This window comes from Rhea americana, unplaced genomic scaffold (genome assembly GCF_003343005.1).
Source record: "Rhea americana isolate MKP2758 unplaced genomic scaffold, rheAme1 scaffold_81, whole genome shotgun sequence".
NCBI classification, from domain to species: Eukaryota; Metazoa; Chordata; class Aves; order Rheiformes; family Rheidae; genus Rhea; species Rhea americana.
In genome coordinates, this window is record NW_028186990.1 from 3,233,529 (window position 1) to 3,257,311 (window position 23,783).

General features: G+C 37.0%; 1 protein-coding gene across 4 annotated transcripts in view; it reads right to left on the reverse strand.

The window, feature by feature from the left end:
* EPHA6 (EPH receptor A6) overlaps window positions 1-23,783 on the reverse strand; it is a 509,782-nt gene that overhangs the window by 83,116 nt on the left and 402,883 nt on the right. For 3 of the 4 annotated variants that reach the window (XM_085323057.1, XM_085323055.1, XM_085323059.1), the window contains one exon: window positions 3,046-3,168. The exons of the other annotated variant lie outside the window; for it this stretch is intronic. In XM_085323057.1, the coding sequence (XP_085179183.1) occupies window positions 3,046-3,168 (123 nt within the window). The remainder of the gene's footprint in view (window positions 1-3,045; window positions 3,169-23,783) is intronic. 4 annotated transcript variants of the gene reach the window in all.

Consider the following 23,783-nt stretch of genomic DNA (forward strand, 5'->3'; position numbering starts at 1 on the left):
TGCAGAAAACAGATGTAAAAGCATTTTCTCTTTGAGTACGGAATAAATTTTCTGATTATTTTCAAGTAAATCTGCCACTTAGCTTGAGTTAAACGTTTCAGTAAATAAAACCCATCTCATTATCTGTTCCCAATGACCCTAACAGCAGAATAATGCAGGCATTTTAAGCCTTCCACACAGTTAAATTCATTGAAATCTTACACATAAACTATATGTGAAGCAATTACGTTATCATTCAGTGAAGTTATTAAACGTTAAGTGCTTCTGTTAGGCTTATAAAAGCAACTGTCAAATATGCATCCGCTGTCTCCAATAACAGAGGCAGGGGCACTCTGCTATCAGAGGTAGCAATCCAGTCGACTTCCCTCCAGTGCAAACACACAAACAATGATTGCCTCACTTTTAATGACTCCGAGACAAGGGAAGAGGCATCAAGAATCCAATGGGGAGATGATTTGGCCCACCTATTGCTGTCCTTCAAACAGCCAGAGGCTGCTTGAGAACAGTCTTAGAGTATTTTTGCCTCAGGTGTCTTTGTTTTGTGGTAAGGTAATAGTCAGAAAAGAGGTTCAGGTGTTTAATGCAGGTTTTTTTGACAAGAAGGAGCAGCGTGTATGTTCCTTCTTAGTCTGTATTAGCAATTAAGGATTCAAGAAGGAATGTATTTTTTCCACTGAATCATGCAAAGTAAGAGATTCACGTCTGAGTCTCTCCCATCCCAGATCAATGCTCTCCTCAAYAAAGAGACTGTTTCTCTGCAAAAAAATATAGTAAATCTGTTGTGGTTTGCTCACATGTACAGCAAAGGTGGTCTTAGTAATTTATAGAGTTATGAAATAGAAATTGCATCCTCTGGTCATCTCTGTAACAGAGAGAGGCAATTAAGAACTAAGATTATGCTTAATGTAAATCCAAATATGTTAAAATAAAAAAGTAACACTTAAAAAGCAGCACTACAGGTAAGATCGTTAGGGTACATTTGTTAACAGCAATTTTTGAGTTTAACTATGGAGTTTCATACCACCTTCCCCCCAACATGCACTGTTTTTCAAGGGAACACATCTCATCTGCTGGATTTATCACAGTTACTCACTGGCTTTCAGCTACCTGACAACCCTCATTTTCCAGAAGATAGAAAGTTTCCGTGGGGTTGCTGCTGGGATGCGTTTTCTTTACTGTTGCCACTATTAAACAATAACATTTACTTCCATTATCTTGCTAGGGTATACATTGCACTTACTGCAACTGCATTTTCCCCCATTTTGAATATTTCATCAGATTGACTCACAATTCTTAGTAAACAGCATTGAATAGCAAGAAATTATGAGCCTGTTTTAGTAAAAAACACTCATTTAACAGTTATGATCTAAGGCTCCTAAACTGTGATACAAATTTTACAAACACTGAGAAAACAAGTCCTGAGGACCATTTAAACAAGCAAAATTAACCTGTAAGTAGATAGGTAGGTGAGAAGACAGTTTACAGGAGCAGTTGAGCCAATTTTAATCTAACCAAAGCAGTGATGTGCTATGTATAACACTACAGTCAAAATTTTATGAGGCCTGGAGTATTTACTCTTCCGCAGAGCTGTTTGGTAATAGATGTCAATCTCATAGTGATGCTGACTGCCAAAATAGCCTAATGTTTAATTAAACACTCTGAGATACCCCAAGGAGAAAAAATATGGAAAGTGTTTTACAGACTGTTGACAAAAGACATACACAGACAGTCATAGCAGAAGACATCAAAATTGCTTAAAAGCTGTCCATTCAAAATAGGAAAGTAAGTTAAGGAGTAATAACACTTCTTAAATAGTAAAAGTCATCTTCTATTAATGAGGCCTGTAATTATCACAATGGATAAAATGAGGCATAGAGAAGTATAATAGTTCATTTTGTAGAGCAAACCAATAACATGTACATCACTTTTTTCCTCAGATCCCTACTCTCATCTTAAGATATTTTTTTTCCTCTTTAAGAAAAACTGTAATTAATGTTACAGGTGAGATGTCCTGAAAGGATCTAAGTATGATATTAGCTCATGTAGATATGAATTCTACATAGAAATAAGTAGTTGGGGAAGGAACAGAATTGAATCCTGATTTTAATTTAATTTGAGATACAATTAAGATGCATTTATTTCCTCTTCATTTATTAGCTTTGGTGCCAGATGGTATTTAATGGCTCCAGAAGAGAATGAATAGCATATATAGGCTTTCTGGGAAATGTTATGCCTCTAACCTATCATTCTTTCCTGTTTTAGCCCAGTATCTAACCTACCCAGGTAGATAACTGCCTATCTACCTGGCATTGGGTTCTCCTTTTTAGCATACATTCAACACTATGCCAGCCCTCCCGGGTCCTTCACGTCATCATTCAGCTATGCCTCTGCTGGGGACCTAGCTAGAGGCAGTGTAGAATATTCTGCTGACAAAACTAGCAATGGGATTTTCTCATGTACTTTCAGAGAGAGTTAGAGCAGCTCAAACTGCGATAAAAAGTATTTTAAAAAATTAAGGCCAAAAGCATTTTCAGGAGATACAAGTTGCAGCTATTGAAGCATATATAGCACTCAACCACTAGAGTATAATTGATTTTTGCCTTTCCAAATTTATTTTGCTTCAATATTTTAGCAAGGAAATGCAGATTTTTTTTACAGAAAAAAAATCTACATTTGGAGTCACAAAAAAATTGGGATTTCATACAAGCATTTTTTAAGTTATTCTTCCCTGGTGCACATACGCATGCTCCRTGAAGTGTTTGATTAGCGGATACCATGCCTCATTTCTCAAAATTTTAGTTGACCACTTAACTATAGATTATTTCCCTTCACACTTTCTCCGATACATGAGTTCAAGGAAAAAAGCTAGATCCCAAAGAATAATTTCTCTTTTCCAACTCCTTTCAGCTTGGCTTTTTATTGAAAGAGACATCTGATATGCCTGTTGTCTGACCAGTACCAGATTTTGTTCCCCAAGAGGTGTGGAGAGGTTGGGCAAAGGGTGAGGGGAAAAACTGATGTCGGGGAATAGACTTGAATACCTACCAGAGGAAATGCTGGGGGGTAAAGATCCACCCCCTGACACTGGATGTGGGGCCAGGATGCTATTTAAAAATCCCGCCCTCAGGAATCTCGAAAGAGACTTCACCCCAATGGTCGGAAAGGATCCTTTCAAAGAGATAAAAATGATCATTAATCAAATGAATTGTTCTTTGGCTGACAAAAGAAGTTGCCTGTTTAAAGAAAGAATAACCAAATCTCAGTGAGGTCAACAATGGTTCCACTGAAACAGATCTTATAAAAGTGTTTGTTTGTTTTTTTAAAATCAAGTCATACAACATACAGCTTTAACCAGAAAGAGATCTTTTTTTTTCTGTGCACTTTGCAAATGGAGAATTCCAGAACTTCTAGAAGGAATGGAAAATTTCGCAATTATAAATGCAAAATCTAGCTCTTGGATATTCATAATGCATTCCAAATGACTGTCAACTATGAAGGTATTTTACAGTTTTGCACACAAATCAAAGAGAGACTAGTAGAGACGAAGCTATACCAGCAAAGTCATGTTTATGTTAGTGTCTTAAAGCCACCTGACAAACCATCTGACAAAAGTTACATTAGGCAAGGGTAGAAGGGGAACCAGAATTTGCAGTTACATTGGTGCCTTTTCTGTCAGGACAGCAATGTTAGTCAGAGCTTCTATCGCGTCTCCCAGCATCTGTCAATATATTGAAGCAGGCAAAAGCCAGGACCACAGACATGGCCTCCTTCTGCTTTGTATCACCAGAGGCTTTGTACATTTTAAATTTTTAATAGAAAAAAGTCTATGTTCTTGTCATTGCCTACATGTACAGTTTTATTCTTGGAAACAAAGATTATCACATCTTCCCCCTTCAAAATAAAAACTTGTGATATATCTTTGATAGCAATGATAAATGAGGACTCTATCATTTGATCCACTGATTCAGCTTTCAGCATATGTGCAGAGACTGCGACATCATTACAGCTAGTTCACGCTCCTGCATAGCGAATGGCGGTATCAAAGCTGGATCTGAAATGAGAGCTTTATAAATCCTGCTTAAAATACAGCGTCAAGATTCTCCAACCTTGAAATAAATTTAAATCGACAATCAGAATAAATTGTTTATATTGCAAGTACATCAAGCAAGCATTCATCCAATAATTTAGGCAATGGCAAGCTTGTTTTCATCATTTTAGAGGTACTTAACCGTTGTTCCTCCAAGAGACAAAAAGCACCTTAGTTATCCACATACAATTATAAAAATAAATAGCCCTCTTGAAGTTTATGCAGTTGCAAATTTTAGGACTAATATAAATGTGGTGAAGAAAATCTAGTGCCAAAACACATGTTTTTTAAGCTTAAGCTAGTTTTAGGGAGAGCTGGAATTTTATCTTTTATTTTTAAGCAAGAGATCTATCATTTCTCCTCCATACATTCCTCATTTGCACTTGAATTTTGTTACTAGAGCAGAAAAAGAATTAATTAGTTTTCTGGATACAGTATTTTTATGTCTAATGGCTAAAGATACAGAACAAAAATGTTGCCTCTGGCTACTCCAGAATAGTCTAGCTTTGGCAGCCTTTTCAAAGTGCTTCCAAACTCCATGGCCTTCATTTTGAAATATTTTCAGAGGTGATCATGCATAGAAAGTCCAGAATGCAAAACACAGAAATTCAATTTTAAAATGGAAAGTTGTTTCATAAACTCCAAGATGTTTGATACTAAACAGCATCTTAAAACAAGAAGGCTAAATAGTAATATATGAAGACTTTCCAAACAGAAGTTTACCTCTCTGTTACAAAATATGATCTATACCAGCCATAAAATACACCCACTGTGAGTCACATACCATATGTACAGATCTTTAGAAAAGCCAAACAGCTTGAGCTTCACCACTGACATTTTCCTACATTTAAAAGGAGTAAAATGGCAGTTAAGTCTCCTACTGCCATTTCAATAAGTAACTTTGTTACAGAAATAAAGCAATATAGACAAAAACAAGTGGATGCCACTTATTGTACGTATTTGGAAGTAAAAACAAAGAGCAGCGAATTTTGCAGCAACAAAATCTTTCTTTGGATATTAAGAAGAGAGCTAGAGATCTAAACTTCTCCAGGCTTTCCAAGTGACAAATAGCTAAAAGAATAGGAAGAAATATTTCTCTCACACTTATTAAATGAAGGGTAGGATTCAGTTGCTTCAACATAAATGCATTGTGTCATTTGAGAGACTACAGAAAATCTGAGACATTCATTTTAGACTGGCAGACACAACAAGAGCTACAGGAGACTCTTGCACTCCTCAAGAGCAGCAGGAAGAGGCAAAAAGTTGAGTACCTAAGAGCAGGCATCTAGTGCCATGTTAGGTACAGGATCCCATCCAAAAAGTCTACTGCTATGTCAAAAAATATCTCTGATTAGGTAGAATACACAGTTATAAGAATAAGACCTCGTTTAGTCTCTTCTAGAAGTCCAGAAACAACTTCTAAAAGGACAAGGTTGGTAACATTCAGCCCTGCTCAGTTTCCAGCAACATACACRTGCAGATAAAGGGCAGATTAGAATCTATTCACCTTAAAACATGCATCATCCTCAAACAAAATGCAGCATATGCCCCAGAATGAACAAATAGCATGTGGCTGGGTAGAAGAGTCCCTACTTGCTTTGCTAATATCTTCCACACAGTGTGGGTGGGGTTGGAGACTCTATTACACGACTCTATATGAGGTGGCTGACTCTCACTGCAGGTAGCTGAGAAAGCAAGCTAATTCTCATAACTCCCATCAATCACCACCAGAAAGACAGAGGTCTGATAACAGCTTTGGATATTTACAATAACAGAGAAGCTCTGCTCAGATCTTTGCTTGTTTACATAAACATTCATGAAATATTTGCAAGAAAAACTGCAACAAAAAAAATACTCAAGACAGAAAAGGAGAAAGCTGTCTGATAATATAACAGAGGAACGAAAAGGGAGGTGGCAGGATGATATTAAAAGAGAAATCACCAGCTTCTAAGAAAAATTATAAACTTGTGGATGGATATCAATAAAAAGAATCACATCTCCCTCTATCTGAGAGAGATTCTCTGTTACTGTCTATTTCATTAGACAATGAAAATGTAGCCTTTTCTCTTTTTCCAAATTGGAATCATGCTTAGCTAAAGATAAAAGTCCTCAAAAATTCTACTGCTTTCCCCTTCAATTTGCAAAAGCAATATTTATTTCTTAGAGGTATATACTAAAAATAGAAATCTTATTTTTTAAAAGAAATATTCTTCTAAAAGCAACCACAATGGATACTTCTTTTTCAAAACACTGTGGTATGATTTCTTTTGTCAATCAGCCAGTGCACACCATAGAGACTTGTGCTTTACACCAGTTCTGTTGCTTTGTATGAAAGTTAACACTCATTATTTTTGCAGTGGGTAGTTACACTAATGGAAAGGGCCTTTATAATAAGATCTTACTGGTTCTAAACCGGGGAAAAAAAGAGATCCAAATAATAAACCACGATTTCTGAGTGCATTGAACTACAGGCACAATTTTATTAACCCCCTCTGCCTCCATGTACATTTATGTACTACGAGCATTATGCTGCAGTAATGTGGAGAATGACAGATCTTATCTGGGAAAGTGCATTAAACAGTGAAAATACATTGCTACATGCTGAGTAGCACAAAGTGCATATATCATAGGCCAAGTTCTGTGATAGCTGATAACTCAGGGTAAATTCTCTTTCACAATTATTACAGCTAAGTGCCGTGTCCAGAGGCAGTGGGGGAGCGCTGCATCAATTAGCCTACCTTCCCCCTTCCTCTCTTGTTCCAGAGGGAATATCATCCCACAAATAACAGAATTTGATAGGGAAATCACAGGTATACTGTCCTAAACCCACGTGGTTTTAGTAGCATATTCCCCACACCGTGTAGAAGGGCGAGAGTAGATAGCTGGTTAAAGGAAACATATAGTAGGAATACCTATACACCTAGTTCGGTTCCGGATCACATACCCAGCGTTTATTACCAGCTGCATCACAGCAGCGTGGCTGGGCTGAAGGAACAGCCAGTTCTCCTCACAGCAGACGCACAGCCCATGGCCGAGGGCTAGCAACAAGATAACATGCTGAAGACTGCTATAGAGCTACAAAAGAGAGAAAGTTCGGCCATGTGCCTCAAGCAATGACCTGAAGAGGTGAACGAATGAATAGGGGAACAGAAGGACCCRAAACACATCCAGTGCAAATATTAGGAGAACAAAATGGACTAGAGTGAAATACATAGCTCATGTTTGAAAGGTGGTGGGGGGGAACCTTGCACTTTAAAACTCTCAGGGACTGAACAAGCTGACAAAAGTAAACCTAAGCTGTCATTTTTTCTGCTAATGCTACACAGAAATTTCCATCCAGAAGGTCCTCAAAATTTTTCACTGAAACTGAACAGTTTTACTCTGTAAATAACAATATTTATGCACTAATATCTGCTGATGTGAGTAGAAACATCTCCACCGGTCTTTGCTCCCATAGGCACTGCAGAGCCAGCACAACCCCAGCGGTCCTCAGGGACCTCCAYCACAGCCTGTCCTCTTCATCAGCARCCAGCGTGTTTGCCCCATTGCCATCCGCAGCGCCACGCCAACGCSACGGCGGCCTCCGGGCCACACGGGCCTTGCAGTGAAGGTGAGCTAAAGCTCCTAAAGTGCACAGGTATGGGCAGGRCCATCAGCTTGTTCTGCTTGCGCCAGGGTCCTCGAGCCTCACAGGGAGCAAACTGAGCACATTTACTATAGCACTCGCGTGACCTTAGCGCAGCATGTGGAGCAACTTTCTCAGAGTGTCTGCATGTGTCTAATGCCCTATCTGAAGCAGGCTATTAGAAAGCCTGCTGAAGAGGCAGAAYGTATGTGTTACATACATCCCATGACATGCTATACAAGAAAAGCAAGCAACATAGAAGCCTTATACAGTAATCAAACCAGATCAAGTGTTTGCTTAGGAACAATATGTCTTGCTGTTTCTGAATTATTTGATCCTACTTCCTATGTTTTTATCAAATATATAAGCGAACAAAAAATAATGTTCTTTTTTTCTCCTTCCTTGTCTGCAGGAAGGATACAATGATATTTTGACAAAWTTTTTTGCAAAGTTGTAGGGTGTTCTTGGTGTGCAAAAGACAGTGTTGAGCTAAGTGGAAAGGTTTGACATACAGCCTTAAATGCCATGTGACCTGTGCTCATCTGATTCTTTCAAAGTGAAACAAAAGAATTTTTGCAAAATTCTGGACTCTTAACTGGATCTCCTGCATGACAGTTGAAATACACTGCTGTAAACTGCCCCAGCAGGCGAATACGTGCAGACTTCAGTTGCTCAGAGAAAGGCTACAAGGTGGCTTAGACGGGACAACCACCATCTCCTTCATCCTTTTGCAAGCAACTTATAATGGGCAACTAATACTAGTGGTAAGAAACTCTATGTAGTGACTTCTGTGTGAATCTGCTATTTTCACTGGGATGTAAAAGATGACAACAAACTGATGCCTCTTGATTTACAGAGGAGGAGCTCACATTGAGAAATGTAAGTAAGTACAGCATTGCAGATCCCAAACATCAGGAAAGCGGTGCGTAATTCCTGGAACAGGTCTCTGCTCTCTTTTGCCAATGTTGTCCCTAAATTGGAGGGAAAAGTTTGCACTCCCTGGAGTACGGGAGTAGGTGAAGGGAGCTATGCGAGCAAAACCCAGAATTTATGTCTGTGTGTGTATACAGGTAATATCCTCTAAATATTTATATAATGTGGTTAAAGGTAAAGCTGCAGACTGGTTTTCAACCCTTTTATTTCTCTCTTTGCGAAATTAATCATAATAATCATAATAATCTTTATGATTTTTTATGGAGGGCACAATGAAAATTTGGGATTTTCTAGGAGCAACAGCCTTATAAGAAGCTTGGAATTATGGTGTCAGATTTTGCAAGGCATTCAGAAGGTCTGGCTTCAAAAGTGAAAAAAAAAAGATCAGAAGCAGGGCTACAATTTCTCCTTTGGTTGAGGAATCCTTTGGTCAAATATTCAGTACATTTAGAAAGACTGGATCTATAAAATTTATTTAAAATATTTTGAATGCATTAATCTGGAGATTTCTAATAGATTCTAATTGCATATTTTAGAGCTTTTTGACATGTAGAAGAAAAGGTGCTAGGAACACAGTAGTACGTCTATATTTTTACCCATGCAATTTATATATCTTGCTTAGGAAAAAAATAAGTTTTAGAATTGTTAAATAATACTTTGCAACTCATACCTAAAATATTAGTGCAAAACAACAGTTAACAATTACCAGTTATGTGCATGTACCTCTACTGAAATTACAGGGAAATATCTATTACTTTGCAGAGGAACAAATAGAACAGTGAAAACTTTTCAAGGCCAAATTTTGCTCTTGGGTACCCATGTTAGTACCACTAAAATCTGTATGAAATGCATTTTGCTGTGCAGAGCAAAATTTGTGCTTTACTCTTCAGCAGAAAATTTTCAAAGGTGGTGTAATTTTGTTTCCTGTGACTCCAGTGGAGTAAATTAAATCATCTCAGAGCATTCACAAATAATTCTGTTCCTCCTGACTGTACTTTCAAAAACATATTATGGATCTTTAGCCATCTTTGTCTGAGCAGCTTTTAAGGCAGCCAGAGTTTTTCATCTCACTGTAGTAAACACAGAACTAAGACTCTTAACCCAGTGTAGAAAGTACTGTTTAGAATACTTAAATCTCCCAAATGTACAGCCTATGTAAAACTTAGAACATTTTCTTCATTTACTGGGTCAACTCTGACAAATTAAATTTGAAATAGACATTTCCTGAAGAATCTCCAAGGAAACAACTGCAATAGAAATAGTATCATTTATGTTAACAGATTCAGCAGGATGCCAAGGTATATGAACAGAAAATCTTTAAGCACTCATTTGCTTTTGATCTTATAAACTACTCAGCTGATTCAAAACAAGTATRGTTTCTGCATCTGCTAGATTATACAGGAAAACAAAATAGACACTACTGCTGGAGGGATGCAGCTGACAACTCCTTACTGAGATATTTTGTAACCAGTGAAACATATGCCTTCTGAAGAACTCATGTCAACATATAAACCAGCAGAAGACMTTCACACCATCGCTGCTACATGTAAGGTCTGGAACTTAGATAGAGATTTATTTGGCAGAACCTCTCTAGATATTGAATGTTCACAATTTCAGATACAAAGTTGTGCCTAAACACTAAATTTCCAGGAGGCTGTGTTGGGGAACAGTMCCCTAGGCAACACCTCTATTACAAAACCTAGGCGCTTTTGCTCATTCTTAAGATTAGAGATCAATTCTAATCATACCTTACTTTCACCACAGGATGAAATATGGTTATGTACTGTTTCTCAGATGCACCCATGGAAAGAAAAATTGTACATCTGGCTTAGAAGGGAGCTGCAATGAGCTTCTGCCTCATCCTCAGTCTGGGATGCAGCCTCCCATATGCCTGGTTCTTTTTGTCTATGTCTGAGTAACTAGCTTCAGCGTCTCTAGGTTTGGCATGAGGTTTCAGTGWCTCATCCCAAAAAATAACCCAAATTTAGCTTTAATTCTGCCAGGCCAGCAGCTCTGAGAAGAAGGATCCCCGAAATATGGCTGCCAAACCATGCATCAAAGAGTGACCAGGGATATCATTTCTTCTGGTGCTCCTTTGTAGCCACTGTTCGTGATTTCAACTAAGGATGAATTGCACTTTTTATTTAAAGCAGGGATTTGGTTCATCACAAATTACCGGTATTACTCATGAAAACTAGATGCATTTTCTGAATATTTGTGAGCAAGCTGATTAGCTCAAATTGGTACACATTTTAGGAAAAGCTCTCTAAGACATTTAACAAATGACATCAAATATTTCTTCTGTCCTAAGAACAGAATAATAGATGCTTAAAACTTCTTTCTTTGTTAAATTTTAGAAAGATTGTGTGCACTGAGGATTTCATTTTAGAATGAACGGTCATTTTTTTCCTGCTATTCTACATAAAAAAAGTTTCTTTCTCAGAAAAGAATGAAGAGTAACACTCCACTGCACAGAATCCAGAGCAGAGCAGCTCTCTTTCAAAAGCCAGCTGCCATTATTCCCAGTGGGCCAGATACCRTATTTGCCCACAGTTAGGTGGTTATTCTGAGAAAGACGACAGTCTTCCAAAGTTTTCAGTGAGCCTGTATTGAAAAAGTGTTCTTAAAAAACCCTGTTAGATCACTGGAAACAATAGGCTATAGTAGCTTCTGAAATAAAATGCCTTCAGCAAAACAGCTATGGGACAAATGTGCCCTAGGAGCAGTTGGAAATAACATATATTAAAAGAGAACTCTAAGAAATTCACAGAGCAGAAGACTTTTTACTTCACCTTTGTGGACAAATCAGTTTTCAGTTACAAACAATAGCAAAACTAACTTGAAATGGAGAGCTCATTTAAAAAGCTTTGGATCAGATATGCGCATTAGAAAAAGTAGARGAGAAGTGAACACTAGAAATCTAAATATCTAGAAAAATGTGTGTGTAGATACATGCAAACTGTAGACAGTAAAAGTGCAAGCAAGAGAAGGACAAATGGGACTTAAGGACTGACGAAAGAACTTGTATGACAGAGGCCTGAAGAAATACAGACATATACTTACCTGCCCTATATTGGCCTAGCTGTGACAGGTAACTGTGTATTCAGCTTAATAGATTCACACGTTCTGGCTGTTTTGTGATATGCTTTGTTAAAAAAGAAGAGCTTTAGTAAGTCCAGCAGAAAAGCATGGAAATACAAGATGAGCATAATCTCTGATATTTAGAAAAAATGAAGATTTTAAAAAATAGAATAATTTTTTTGAAGTTTAATTATTCTAGGGCCATGTCATGATTCTGAAGGGCCTGACCTCAGTTTTTTTAGTATTCAGCAGCAACTTGCTTTTAACTTGCTCTGTTTCCCCTCTCTGGGAGGGACACACTATACAAACCCAGAATTTTATAACTTTTAGTATTCCAGAAATACTCTTTGGAAGAGCAGGCAAGCTTGCAGGGCTTCAGGCTTAAAAAAAAATAACCTGAAGAAGGGTCCACATTCCTAAAACAGTTCTCTTTTCTTCAATAGTTAACTGCAGAAAATCTAATTATAATAATTAATTAAGAAAAAAACCCCAAACCTATTGTTTCCGACAAACATTGCTTTGCTTATTTGCATCAKGGGGGTTTTGCATGATAACACAATGAGTAGCTTAGGTGTCTGCRTTACGTATTTCCATGCTTTGATGAGTTTGTATTTCAGCTTAATTTAACCCTGAATGTCCTTAGCTTTACTGGAATAATAAAGCATCCACATACGTTTCACCCTCATTTCTGAGAGGTAGGCCACTATAATACAGTTCTTATCAAATACTTTCCCATCAAATTACTTTAAAAGGTTTCCTTTTCTACATTAAGCCCACTGATCTCTGCCCCAGACTTAATTTTATAGGGTTCATCTAGAAATATGAAGAAGACACAGGCTTCGTAGGGCAAAGCTGCTGTTCAGGTCACCATTCCAAATGAGTTTAACCTTGACATCCTTGGGAAAGGCAACACTTTCCCATGAACTTGAAATGTCAGAGTTCTCTTATTTCTTGACTGGCAGTTGGGAATAAACCCAAGAGTATTTACAAAGAATCAGAGTATTTTAGAAAATCCCAATTACAGCAAGTTTTAGCTTTACTTAGGATATCTCTGGGAGAAAAAGGAAATGCAAGAAGAGGCTTACAATTCCTAAGGAGAAACTGATAGGCGCTACAGAATAKTTGGGTGGAATATTAACACCTAATTTGATTTCCCTTGCTGCATCTAGACAAACAGGCAATCTAGGGGGAAAAAAATCCAGAAAACAAAAAATGAGAGACTCGCTTGAAGAGTTCTACAAGCATTATAGCCATTTATTTTGCGATGTGTTAAATGTCAATGTACACTGAAGTTCTGGTTGCTGAGAAGACTGGTGTGACAATATAAATATGATTAAGGCTTTTAACAGCAATAACAACTGTTCTGTTGAATCATCTTCATAGTCTTAATGGAACCGTAATTGAAAATACTGTGCTTCTGTTATGGGATAAAACAATCTGTGTATGCTTAAGTTGTCTATTAAATAATTATTTTTCAATCAGTGCTTAAACTGTGAAAAGAGCTTTAGCCCAATGCAAAACAACAACTCTGAAATGTTAATGTATTTATAGTTATGCATGATACCCAGAGTGCTGTTCCAAGTATTGTATGCTTTATATTTGGATTTCACAGTCATGCATGTATTATCAAATTAGCTGTAAACAAAACATTTTAAACTTATAGTTTCAGTAATGAAAAAACATAGCCTGGAATATCAACTAAAACCTTTGGGATTCACTTTGTACACATCATGATTTGGTGTATCGTTAGCCCATTCATAACGGCACTGTGAATTTCATTTCAGTCTTACTTTGATCACCCAGTTTGCATGATTTTGGAATGAAAATTCTCAAGTAAAATCTAAGAGTTCCTAATATATGGAATTCTTAATCCCTCAGGACAGGAATCTGTCATGTGACGTCTTGAGAAATGGGATGGTGAAGAAATTCCTGTGCCTTTTAAATTTTCAGATATTCTTTTTTTATGGTATTTCCATAAAAAGAGAGATGATAGGATTTAATTTTGAACCCCATGTTTAAAAATTGCAGTGGGTTTTAATTTAATGAGTAGAATTGCCTTTCATGGGTGACATACGAGGACGGATGTAATGTAGCAGCCTGTTGTACATTCTGCAGTTCTGCAATTAAATCTCTCATTATCTACTCTTTCAGCCTTGCCAGCCTGTAATAGTGTGAACAAGGAGTAGTAGATAAACACACTCTACTCTCAGAGAGCAAGCAGTACTATTGAAAAAGACCCACAGCTTCACCTAGGGCTGAAGTTCCAAAGAGTCAGCTGACAAAAAGTGGAAACTTTTTTTTTTTTCCTTTTCATTAAATGACTGTAGATTTTAACTTGAGTGTGAGGGCTATAATGCCATTGCATAATGTCACTAATACTGATGACATTCCCTACTACATTGTTACACTTCTATGTTTTGCTTAAAACCRAATTAAGTGTAAAGACTTGATTTTCTTCTCAGTTACAAACACCAAGGGACTCCTTCAAGATTAGAAGTAAAGTGATCATTATTGTAATATGACCCTCAAATTAACTCCTTGATTAGAAATGTATTATATGCTATTTTACATTCACAAAGCTATATGCTAGATTAAAAAAAAATCTCTACTCCTAGGGTCAAAGAAGTTGTTCTAGTCCACACCTGATAAACCATGCTGGCAGTCAGGTTGTAGGCAGCTCCTGTGCCTGACTGGCTTTAGTGTGCACATACGCAGTTCTTCCATTTCTCAGAAATGTTTCGTATCAAAGATAATTAGCTGTGCCTGTCAATATGTCTTTGTGGGTATCAGTGTAATCAGAGGACCTTCTCTTAAGCTTAAGGTCCATTTAGTCTCAAGGACAAATCCCATGAGGTAGGACCATTCTCATCTCATCTTCCTTGTGCTGGTTTGAGTACCAGTGATTCTAGCAAGACGAATATTAGGCAGACAAGGTTTAAACAGGCCACAAAGTCACATTTTCCCATGCTTATAAAGACATTCACTGAAAATTGGAAGTAAATTGCCAGCCATTTCTAAGACAAAAAATAATGTTTGTATCCTAAAGGATTTACTCACTTACAGCTAAGCAGTAAAAAAGTAAAAAGTGGAGACTCATTTCTGAAGTGGGCAAGTTATTATCATTCTAGTGAGAAATTAACAAGTTTCTGTTGTTCCAGAAATAAAAACAAGAATCAATTATGTGAATTCTAGCAAACGATAGAGCATTTAGTTTTAGACTATTATGAAAATTCTGCACCATGCTTTTCTAGATTAAATATTGAAATGAAATCATTATCAGCTTAACTTATTTTCTTTCAAATTTTATTCAGTAGAAACTGCCTTGTTAAGGTTTAGTAGAAAAATTACAATATTTACCAATTAATGTAGTCAYGAATTCATTCCAGAATGTCACACTGAATATATTTGCCTCTTAAATGTGTTTACAGGATTTCTGTTAGCGTTTTGTGCTTATATCAAGAGGAGAACACACTTAAACTGAAAATTCTGTAAACTCACACCGTTTATTTATAGTGTTTGAAAAAATACATATATTTTCCACATTGCTTCTCTCTTTCAGTTGTGTCCCCATCAACAAGTGTCCCCATGTTACCATCTAAGGCCACGTTTTGCTGTGAAGAACTGTAATATTCAAGGAGCATTATTTTTTTCAAACTGTATTTCCAATCAAAACTTCAAGGGTCTGGAATGGATCCCAGACAGTCCCAGACAGTTTGCATCTAAATTATTTATTCWTCTGGAACCTGATCTGTGTATGTAATAAGAATTAGAAAGACAATTATAGACTGTGAAACAGATATAACAAGACTCAAAGAAATGAAGAAGTAAAGAAAGAAAATTGGGAGTCAATCATATACAAAAAATACAGTGATGGGCTGAGTGAATACATTCTGCATAAACAGTTTGTAGATGAAAACTCCATCAAAATGATGCTCTTATCTAGTGTGGATATTGATCAATAGAGATAGAAGAATGGTGGACGCAAAAATAATTTATTCCCTTGGCTGGACTTGCAATGCTGAGTGACCTGAGGAAGCAAATGTGAGAATGTGTGTTCAGTGCAAACCTCCATCATTAAGGTTCTCCCTTGCTCTGCAGAGCAGCACACAGATAACCCTTGGCACTTTTCAACAGCCTGTATAACTCAGACAAATCTGAAGAGATTTTCATTGCATTAAATGACCATTCCATTTCCAAATTTCAAAGGTTTCTTCCTAATCGTAGAAGGGCTGAAAGTTATCGTTACTTTCAGCAGCTTTTACTTCTGTTCACTGGAAAATTAATCTGTACTTGGGAAACATGTCCCAACTGGCCATACAACTGCTACTCAGCCAAACCCATCTGCAGTTTCTACATCAAACTAGTATGACCTGTCTCTCAAGAAGCTCCTCTTCCCAYTTGCTCTACCTATTCCTGTCCCATCTCACAGTAGGGTACTGCAGGTACAACTACTGTAGGTAGTTGTACTAAAGCTATGCTCATTCTTAACAATCCTTGCATTAGAAGGAAGATGATGTTGCAGACAACCAAAAGGGTCTTTCCCAACATCTAGCTCCCATGATTCCATGACATATAAAATCAGATAGCTTACATGAGAAAATTCTCACTCTCCATAATAATTTTTCTTGATTTGATGTTCTCTGATGAATATGGTTATTAACATATGCAATGTTTTCCCTGTGTCATCCTAGTTTACCTCTTGACACTTAATTATACACAGTAAAGAGGTAATTATAAAAGAATTTGTGAAGATATTATCAGAAGTTCAAGTCATGTATTTACCTGAAAAATGATTTAGACCATGCTCTGCTCTGCTCTTCAGTGGGAAATACATGAAAGTCACAGAAAGAGAATTTGGCCTTACCTGGCAGAAAATAATGTATCAATTACTGCAGTTTATGAATGTGTAAGACACTGATTGCTCAAGTGCCTGATCCCTGGGATTCAGCTACTAAAATTACTTAATGCTTCATTCAAACAGTGTACAAAACATCAGATGTGTTGTAAAGCACTGGAGCCTCTGGCAAGATATAAAACACTGTCATCAATATCGTTGTAGGATATTATTCTCCCAGTGCCTGCACAAGCAGAAGTTTTGCATTAGTTTCAAAAGTGAAATGAGTGAAGCAGACAGATTTTTAAAACTTTCTAAGACTCCTCAAACAACTGTGAGGACAGACAGACAGATGTTTCTTATGAAGCCAGTTGAAAAAGCTGAAGACATTACAGTCCTCAGCTGGCAGTACAGCCACACAGCTCAGCTGATACAAGAAATTATATGACCTCTTCTCATTCACCTGAATCTGCTTGAGATTGGTGTCTCCCATTACAAATTTAAGGCTCAAGTATGAACCTTTGAGCGGTAGTAAAGACCACAGTACAGCCTGTTAAGGCATATAAGGTTTATATGACAGAACATATGTTAGATCTGGGCAACTATTATCTGATGAAACAGCAGTTTCCCAGGTCCAGTGGTCTCTCTGCGTTGGGGCAAGAGCAGACAGATCATGAGGCTCTTCGTTACTATAGTTCAGACCTTAACTTGTCCTTCTGTATTAATAACTTGTACCGCATTCCTGGCTACACATGGTGTTTCCTCCTTCAGCTGATTAGTKACCCTGTTGTTATCTACTCTGTCTCATCAGAAATTTGGCAAAGTGAACTGGTAGGACCAAAAAATGTATAGCAAGAAAAAGATASTGCTTTTTTCCTTATCCACATACTGTCAAACAAACGCAAAGTTTAAAGAGATGTGAACTGGAGAAGGAGTGTAACCATTCTGCARACTTTTTGGCACCAGTTTTAACAGCTCAAACAAACATTCATCCATTCAATCAAAGTTCAAGCATACAAGCTCATCTGTTTAACTTTGCATAATAGGTGAATTAGGGAATATTTACACACGGTCTCTTGTTTCTTCTATGAAAGCTTTAACTCACAGGGGTTTTAACAAGAATCTAGCAGCATAACAAGGTTGAAAGTGCTAACACCAAAACTAGTGTATCCATAGATTGTCAGTCTATCCCATAAAGTATGGACAACTATGCTCTATTTTGGCAAGTGACAGACATTTACTCAATAGCAAGTTACTTAGTTGTAATGATTATGGCTTCAATAGCACTTCCAAACACTTTACAAATGTACTAGTAAGCCCCCAGAACATCCCCTTCACACATGTAAGGCAGTAAGCTTATCCAAGGTAACCAGAGAAATGAGAACATAACTGTGCTAGCGAACCAGAGCTCTTTAACTACAAGCAAACATTGGACAATATTAAGGTAATATTTTGAGAATAGCTTTGTATCAAATTGAAAACACTAGGGATATATTATCAGTGTGATACATTCATATAAATTTGAATTTAGTGCAGCCAATGAGGTTGGCAGCTTTTTCTCTTAAAAAAAAGCAACACTTCACAGTTTATGACTACATCGTCCRTTTTACATCTTGTCACCTCAAGGAGAAGCTGTATTCCTTTGCATCAGACATGGATCTAGATCCAGCATCACCCATGAGAGATAAACATTAAATTATCACTATCACTTTGATATCTATTCTAGATTTCTCCTAGAAAACTGTAGCCTTAGGGTAACATCTAAACTTCAAAAGATCATGGAACAACATGGTCGTATAACCGTATTATAAGGCTTCTACTCTACACAAGACACATCTGTTAGCTTATTATCAAGAACCAGCTGTAATCCATGAAAATATAGAGATATATTTCTCAGCTGTGTCAATCTTCCTGGTATAAGATCTTATATTCCGTCATCACAGCCTATGTCAATCCTGACTACGTTAGATCCATCGTTCATATAAGCTTGTATTCTAAATAAAATATATCAAGAAAGGATAGCTTGCACATTTATATAAAATGATGAAAAGACAAAAACGACCCTTACGTTTTAACTAATACAGATAGAGAAGCCTCCTTTTTCCAGCAAATACTGCACAAGTGTCTGATCACTAGTACTGTCATTAGTGAGGTGCCAGAATTATGTGAAAACTCCCTTGGCATAGAAGAACCTTATTTGGGAGGAAGGACTAAGTATAAAGTAAGGGCAAAGGAAACTGAAAATTAAAACAGGTTAAGGGATGACTCTTAAGCGTGGTAGCTGAAACATCCATTTGACAGTAAATGCTGAGCTTAGTCCTCGGCCTTAAAGAAGGTTGAAACAGAAGATGAATGTTCTCTTTTTTTCAAGAAAATGTCTTAAAATCCTACTTACTGATTATTTTGGAGCATTCACTTCTCTACCTGCTGGAGTTTCTCTGCCTTATATAATTCTCTTAAATATCTCCTACAACAGATAACATAAAAGTGAATGTGATTTTGATGCCCAGTGGATGTTCTCAGAGGCAAAAAATCATGATTCAAGCACTGTGTCAATTAATGCTTATATCAGAAAATTATACTCACATCAGMCAGAAGGACTGAGAGTACCCAACTGAGAGCACCCTGGGAAACAGTGCACTCACAGCACAGCGTAGGCGGTAAGGGGCTTACATCACTTCAGGAATGGTAGTTTTCCACATYAATAAGTGAAAGTATGGTCCTGGTGAAATCTTTACAGAGTTACCGGTGAAAATGCATTCGTAGAGCTGACATATACAGCAAAAASAAAACCTGTGCCCTTACAATCTGAGCATGTGAATCTGCAAATCACTGAAACCACAACCCCTATGGTAGTGGCAAAAACAAAAAGTAGCTCACTGAACAAAACTTCACTTCAAACCTATTCTCATCTTCCCTTTTAGATTCTTCATTCTGGTTAATTTCTCATTTAAATTTCAGGCATTCAATAATACTATTTTCTTTCATTTCTGTGATCACATGGCAAGGTGCTTTTCCATGCTAAGTCTCTATAACTTTTCTTTACCTCTTTTTCCTTGGTATTTTCTTTATTTCCCCCACACTGGGGTATCACAGTTGTGCTGACTGGGTATAAAGACTTTCATTTCTTACTTTCAGATGATATAACCACTCTTACCATTAAAAGTTTGGCAGATTTGTGCTGCTTCTACCAGAAGTTCTTTCACAAGCCAATGCTTGAAATTTAAATTCTTCTGCTGCTCTAGGATAGGAAACTGCTCATCTATGTTTCCATGCTGTGGCCAAATTCAGTAAAATTAATTTCTTGTAGTGGTATGAAGAAGAATCCAAAAGTTCTTTTACTTTTGACTTGTTTTTGTTTCTGTGTTAATTCAACTGCTGTATCTTCCACCCTTCATAGCTAACATATCCCAGATCAACAACTACTAAATTCCTTGTGTGACTACAGTGATTCATGGATTCATTATTTCTAAATGCATCAGTATTCTCTCCAATCTTACTAGTTACTCTAGTTACTCTCCTTTGGCAATTCAAACACATTACCCATTTAATTTTCCAAGATTCTTACTGATCATTGTACCTCATTTTACATGGTTTGCAACCTCACACTCAACACATCTATTTGATAACCTTAACACTGATAGTAGGTTTTAGGTTACATAGTATAAGATAGCATTCAAAATAGATAAATAGAAATATAGAAATCATCAGTAAGGGAAAATAGAAGCTCAGCCTAAGCCTATCGGAAACAGCCAAGAAATGAGAGATGACAGAGGATTTTTCAAGATTCTATGTTAAAGATTTTAAGAAAAATATTTTTAAATCTGCTACAATGAGTACCTAGTTTCTGAGGGTGAAATCTTCAAACAGCATTGAGTCATAGATTATGTCTAAAGGTCAGCTGCATCTCTCTCTCCTTAATATACTTTCAGTGAGACAGAGACTCCTTTTCCTTATCTGATTGATAGATGATGTAAGGAAGAAAAGGACGCATTCCTTCTAAGCTAGGTAAAAGCACACACTCCGTATGTGATCCTCCTTTGTCATTGGTTTTAAGACTGATGTAATTCCAACTATTTCAGCAGTATCGTATCTAGTAAGAAGGCTCCTAACGTCCCATACTATGGTATGGGACAACAACAGTGCTGGCTGCTTTCCTGTCTGTTCTGACTGAGCAGGGCAGGAGCTTTGCAGATGCAACTCCTCACTGTCACTTGGCTGGTGCTTTCAAGGAAGCTTTATTTGAGAGAAACTTGTATCACCATTCAAAGGTCTTGGCTGAACTTGCAAAACTGAAGTTGTAAGATGGAAGGATTTTCCCAGGTTAATTTTAAGCAATGAATGTAGCTGAATGACTTTTGGAAGTGTTTGGGCTTTTCTGTTTTTCTACTCAAGGAGATAGGTCAACAGCTGAATTAAGTAATGTGCACTGGCATATAACTAAGCTGCATCTCCCCAAAATTGTGACATGTCGCTTCTGGTACTGTGGGGGCATTCCACAAGCAATATGCTGGGCAGCACTGCTAGATGGTTGTGCCTGCATATGTCAAACTCTTACACAGATGATAAAGCCCTGTCTACCTTCTGTCGATGGAACAAATTGAAAAGATGAAACGGATTATACCAACAACATTTGCAAATGATTTGATTTTTAGTTCATTCCTTTATTATTGATCTATGCATGTTTCTATAAGAGCAAAAAGCCAATTACAAGAGTTACAAGTTTCAAGATTTACACCCGTCTCAGTTTTACTTGATCAAGTTATGCCTCATCAAGTTCACCATACTGCAGTGCTTTAAAAAGGAGAGAAGGAAGACTCAATGAGCTTAACTTCAATTCTTAGAACTGGCAGAAAAAAAATCAAAACATTTGCAAATACTAAGATAACAACACGGTATGTAACAACCTGTATGAATTTGTCAAGAACAAATGCTATTATACCAATCCAATTTCTCTCAGAGATAATTTGTTCTCACGGATAGAAGAGATGCAGTAATGTCACATATGCGTATCCTAGATCAGTCTCAGTCAAGAAAGGGCACTATAATTTCCTGTTCTGTGAAACTGCTGGACACTGATTGGGGGGGGGGCAGTATCTGCAGGAAGCTGTTCTCTGAGGTTCATTGGCAGTCTGAAAAGATACTGGTAATGTGGTCCAGGGGATTTGTTACTTTTACAATTTTTTTAACTAGAGATTTCTTAGTGACCGGGATGCTGGAACTAAGAGCATGCTTTTAAGTCTGAGGAAAAAACAGCAAGCTGAAAGGAGATCTTGAAGATCTTCAAAATAGATTTGGCATATTAGAGAAAAGGCCTGAGAAAATATACAATGAAATTCTACAAAGACAAAGCAGTTCAGTGTAGATGGCAATACACAACCACAAACACATCCTGCAGGAAAGACTAGACAGGCAGCTATGTCGCAGACAAGGACCTATGGGTTATAATACATCAAAATAAAACCCAGCAATGTTTGCTACTGCAAACCATACACTTTTCAACAAGAATAACATAGCTTATATTCAAGATAATTCTTTTCTTCTTGCTAGTGGAATGTAAGGTTCAGCTCAGCAATCCTGTATCTACTTTTCAAAGCCATAATTTACAAAAGATACAAATTGATTGGAAAGAGTCCAAAGGAAAGCAATAAGAAGGACCAAAGGTCTAGCAAACATATCCCATGAAGAAAGATCTGACAGAACCTAGGTAATTTACTGAAGACAGTAAAGAGGTTATAATGGTCTACAAATGTAAAATATTGCTGCAAAGAGGAAAGGCACAAACTGTTCCACCACAGATAGGAAAAGAGTTAATGGGCTTAAGGCACAGTAAAGAAAATTTCAATTTAACATTAGGAAAGTTAGGTGTGAGGATAGTTAAACACTCAACAGATTGCCAAGTGAGCCTGTTAAATCTTCACCAGAAAAGGTTTCTTGAACAGGACAGAAAACTGTCGATCAAGAATATTTTAAATATAATTGGTCCTGCATTGGGACAGGGAGACAGACAAGATGACCTCTCAGTGTCCTTCACAGTCCTATACTCTACATTCTGTGAATTATGACAGGATAATTTATTATTGATGAACAGAAGTAAGTTAAGCATTTATTTAATTTGCATTTTAAAAGGACACAATCCTCCTTGAATTTAGAGAGGAGATTACTGTCATATTTAGCAATTGTGCTTAAAGTGTACCAAATAATGCTTCTGCTATAATCTGACTTTGATAGGCTCTAAAATACAGCAGTATCTCTCTTAGCTATCCTTATCAATTATTATTCTCAAACCCAGTGAGTCTCAGTCTTCATTTCAGGGAGATCATCTCACTTCTCAGCAAAGATTTAGCAGCAACAAGGTTGCCACGCGACTTGACTAATACTGTAAATAAATATTTATTTACATATTTATGTATGTGTTAGGCCTCTATGAGGAATAAGAACTGCATATACAGTTATCAAAATAAATCAGCAAAATACAACTTATGAATCAGTATTATTGATTTCTTTACACACATTTTTCACCCCCCTTACTGCTTATCTGTCAATAGTAAAAACATACTTATTTGTAATTGTTCCCATCATTGCTGCTATGACTTTGCTATGCATATATCATCCACACATTATAACTAACTTGTCCTTTAACTTACTGCACTACACTCCTGCACTATATTCTTCCCTTCTTTCATGACAGAGGAAGAAATCGCATATTTTATTCAGAAGAATGAAAACTATATGGAAATGCAATCACTTGGAGCTAACAATAATGTTATTTATGCAAATTGTTGATCATACTTTTCCTTAAGAAGAAAAAAAAATGGCCTTTTTTATCTACAAGAATTTTTCTTTTTAAGACTGTTAGTAGGCATGATTTGTTTCACCTGTTTTTCTACTGGGGGCACCATCTCACATCAAAGCACGTACATTTCTTTGAAAGATCCATCCTACATGTCTGAATATAGCCATCTAAAAGCAAAAGGATCCTGCAGAAACCGAAAACCTGGTTCTTACACATAACCTATAGAAGCAGAATTACAGAAGTTTAGTTAGGTTAGATATTGTACCACAGTCAGATTAAGCTGCTGCTAACAAGATGTTAGCTGTGTGACCGCTTGAGAATATGCTTTTTCTTCACTGCTTATCACCCTGTGAAAGATACAGCAGAGTTGACAGTTATAATTCATTGTTTACTAACTGCAAAACAGAAAAGCAGAACAGAAGATGCA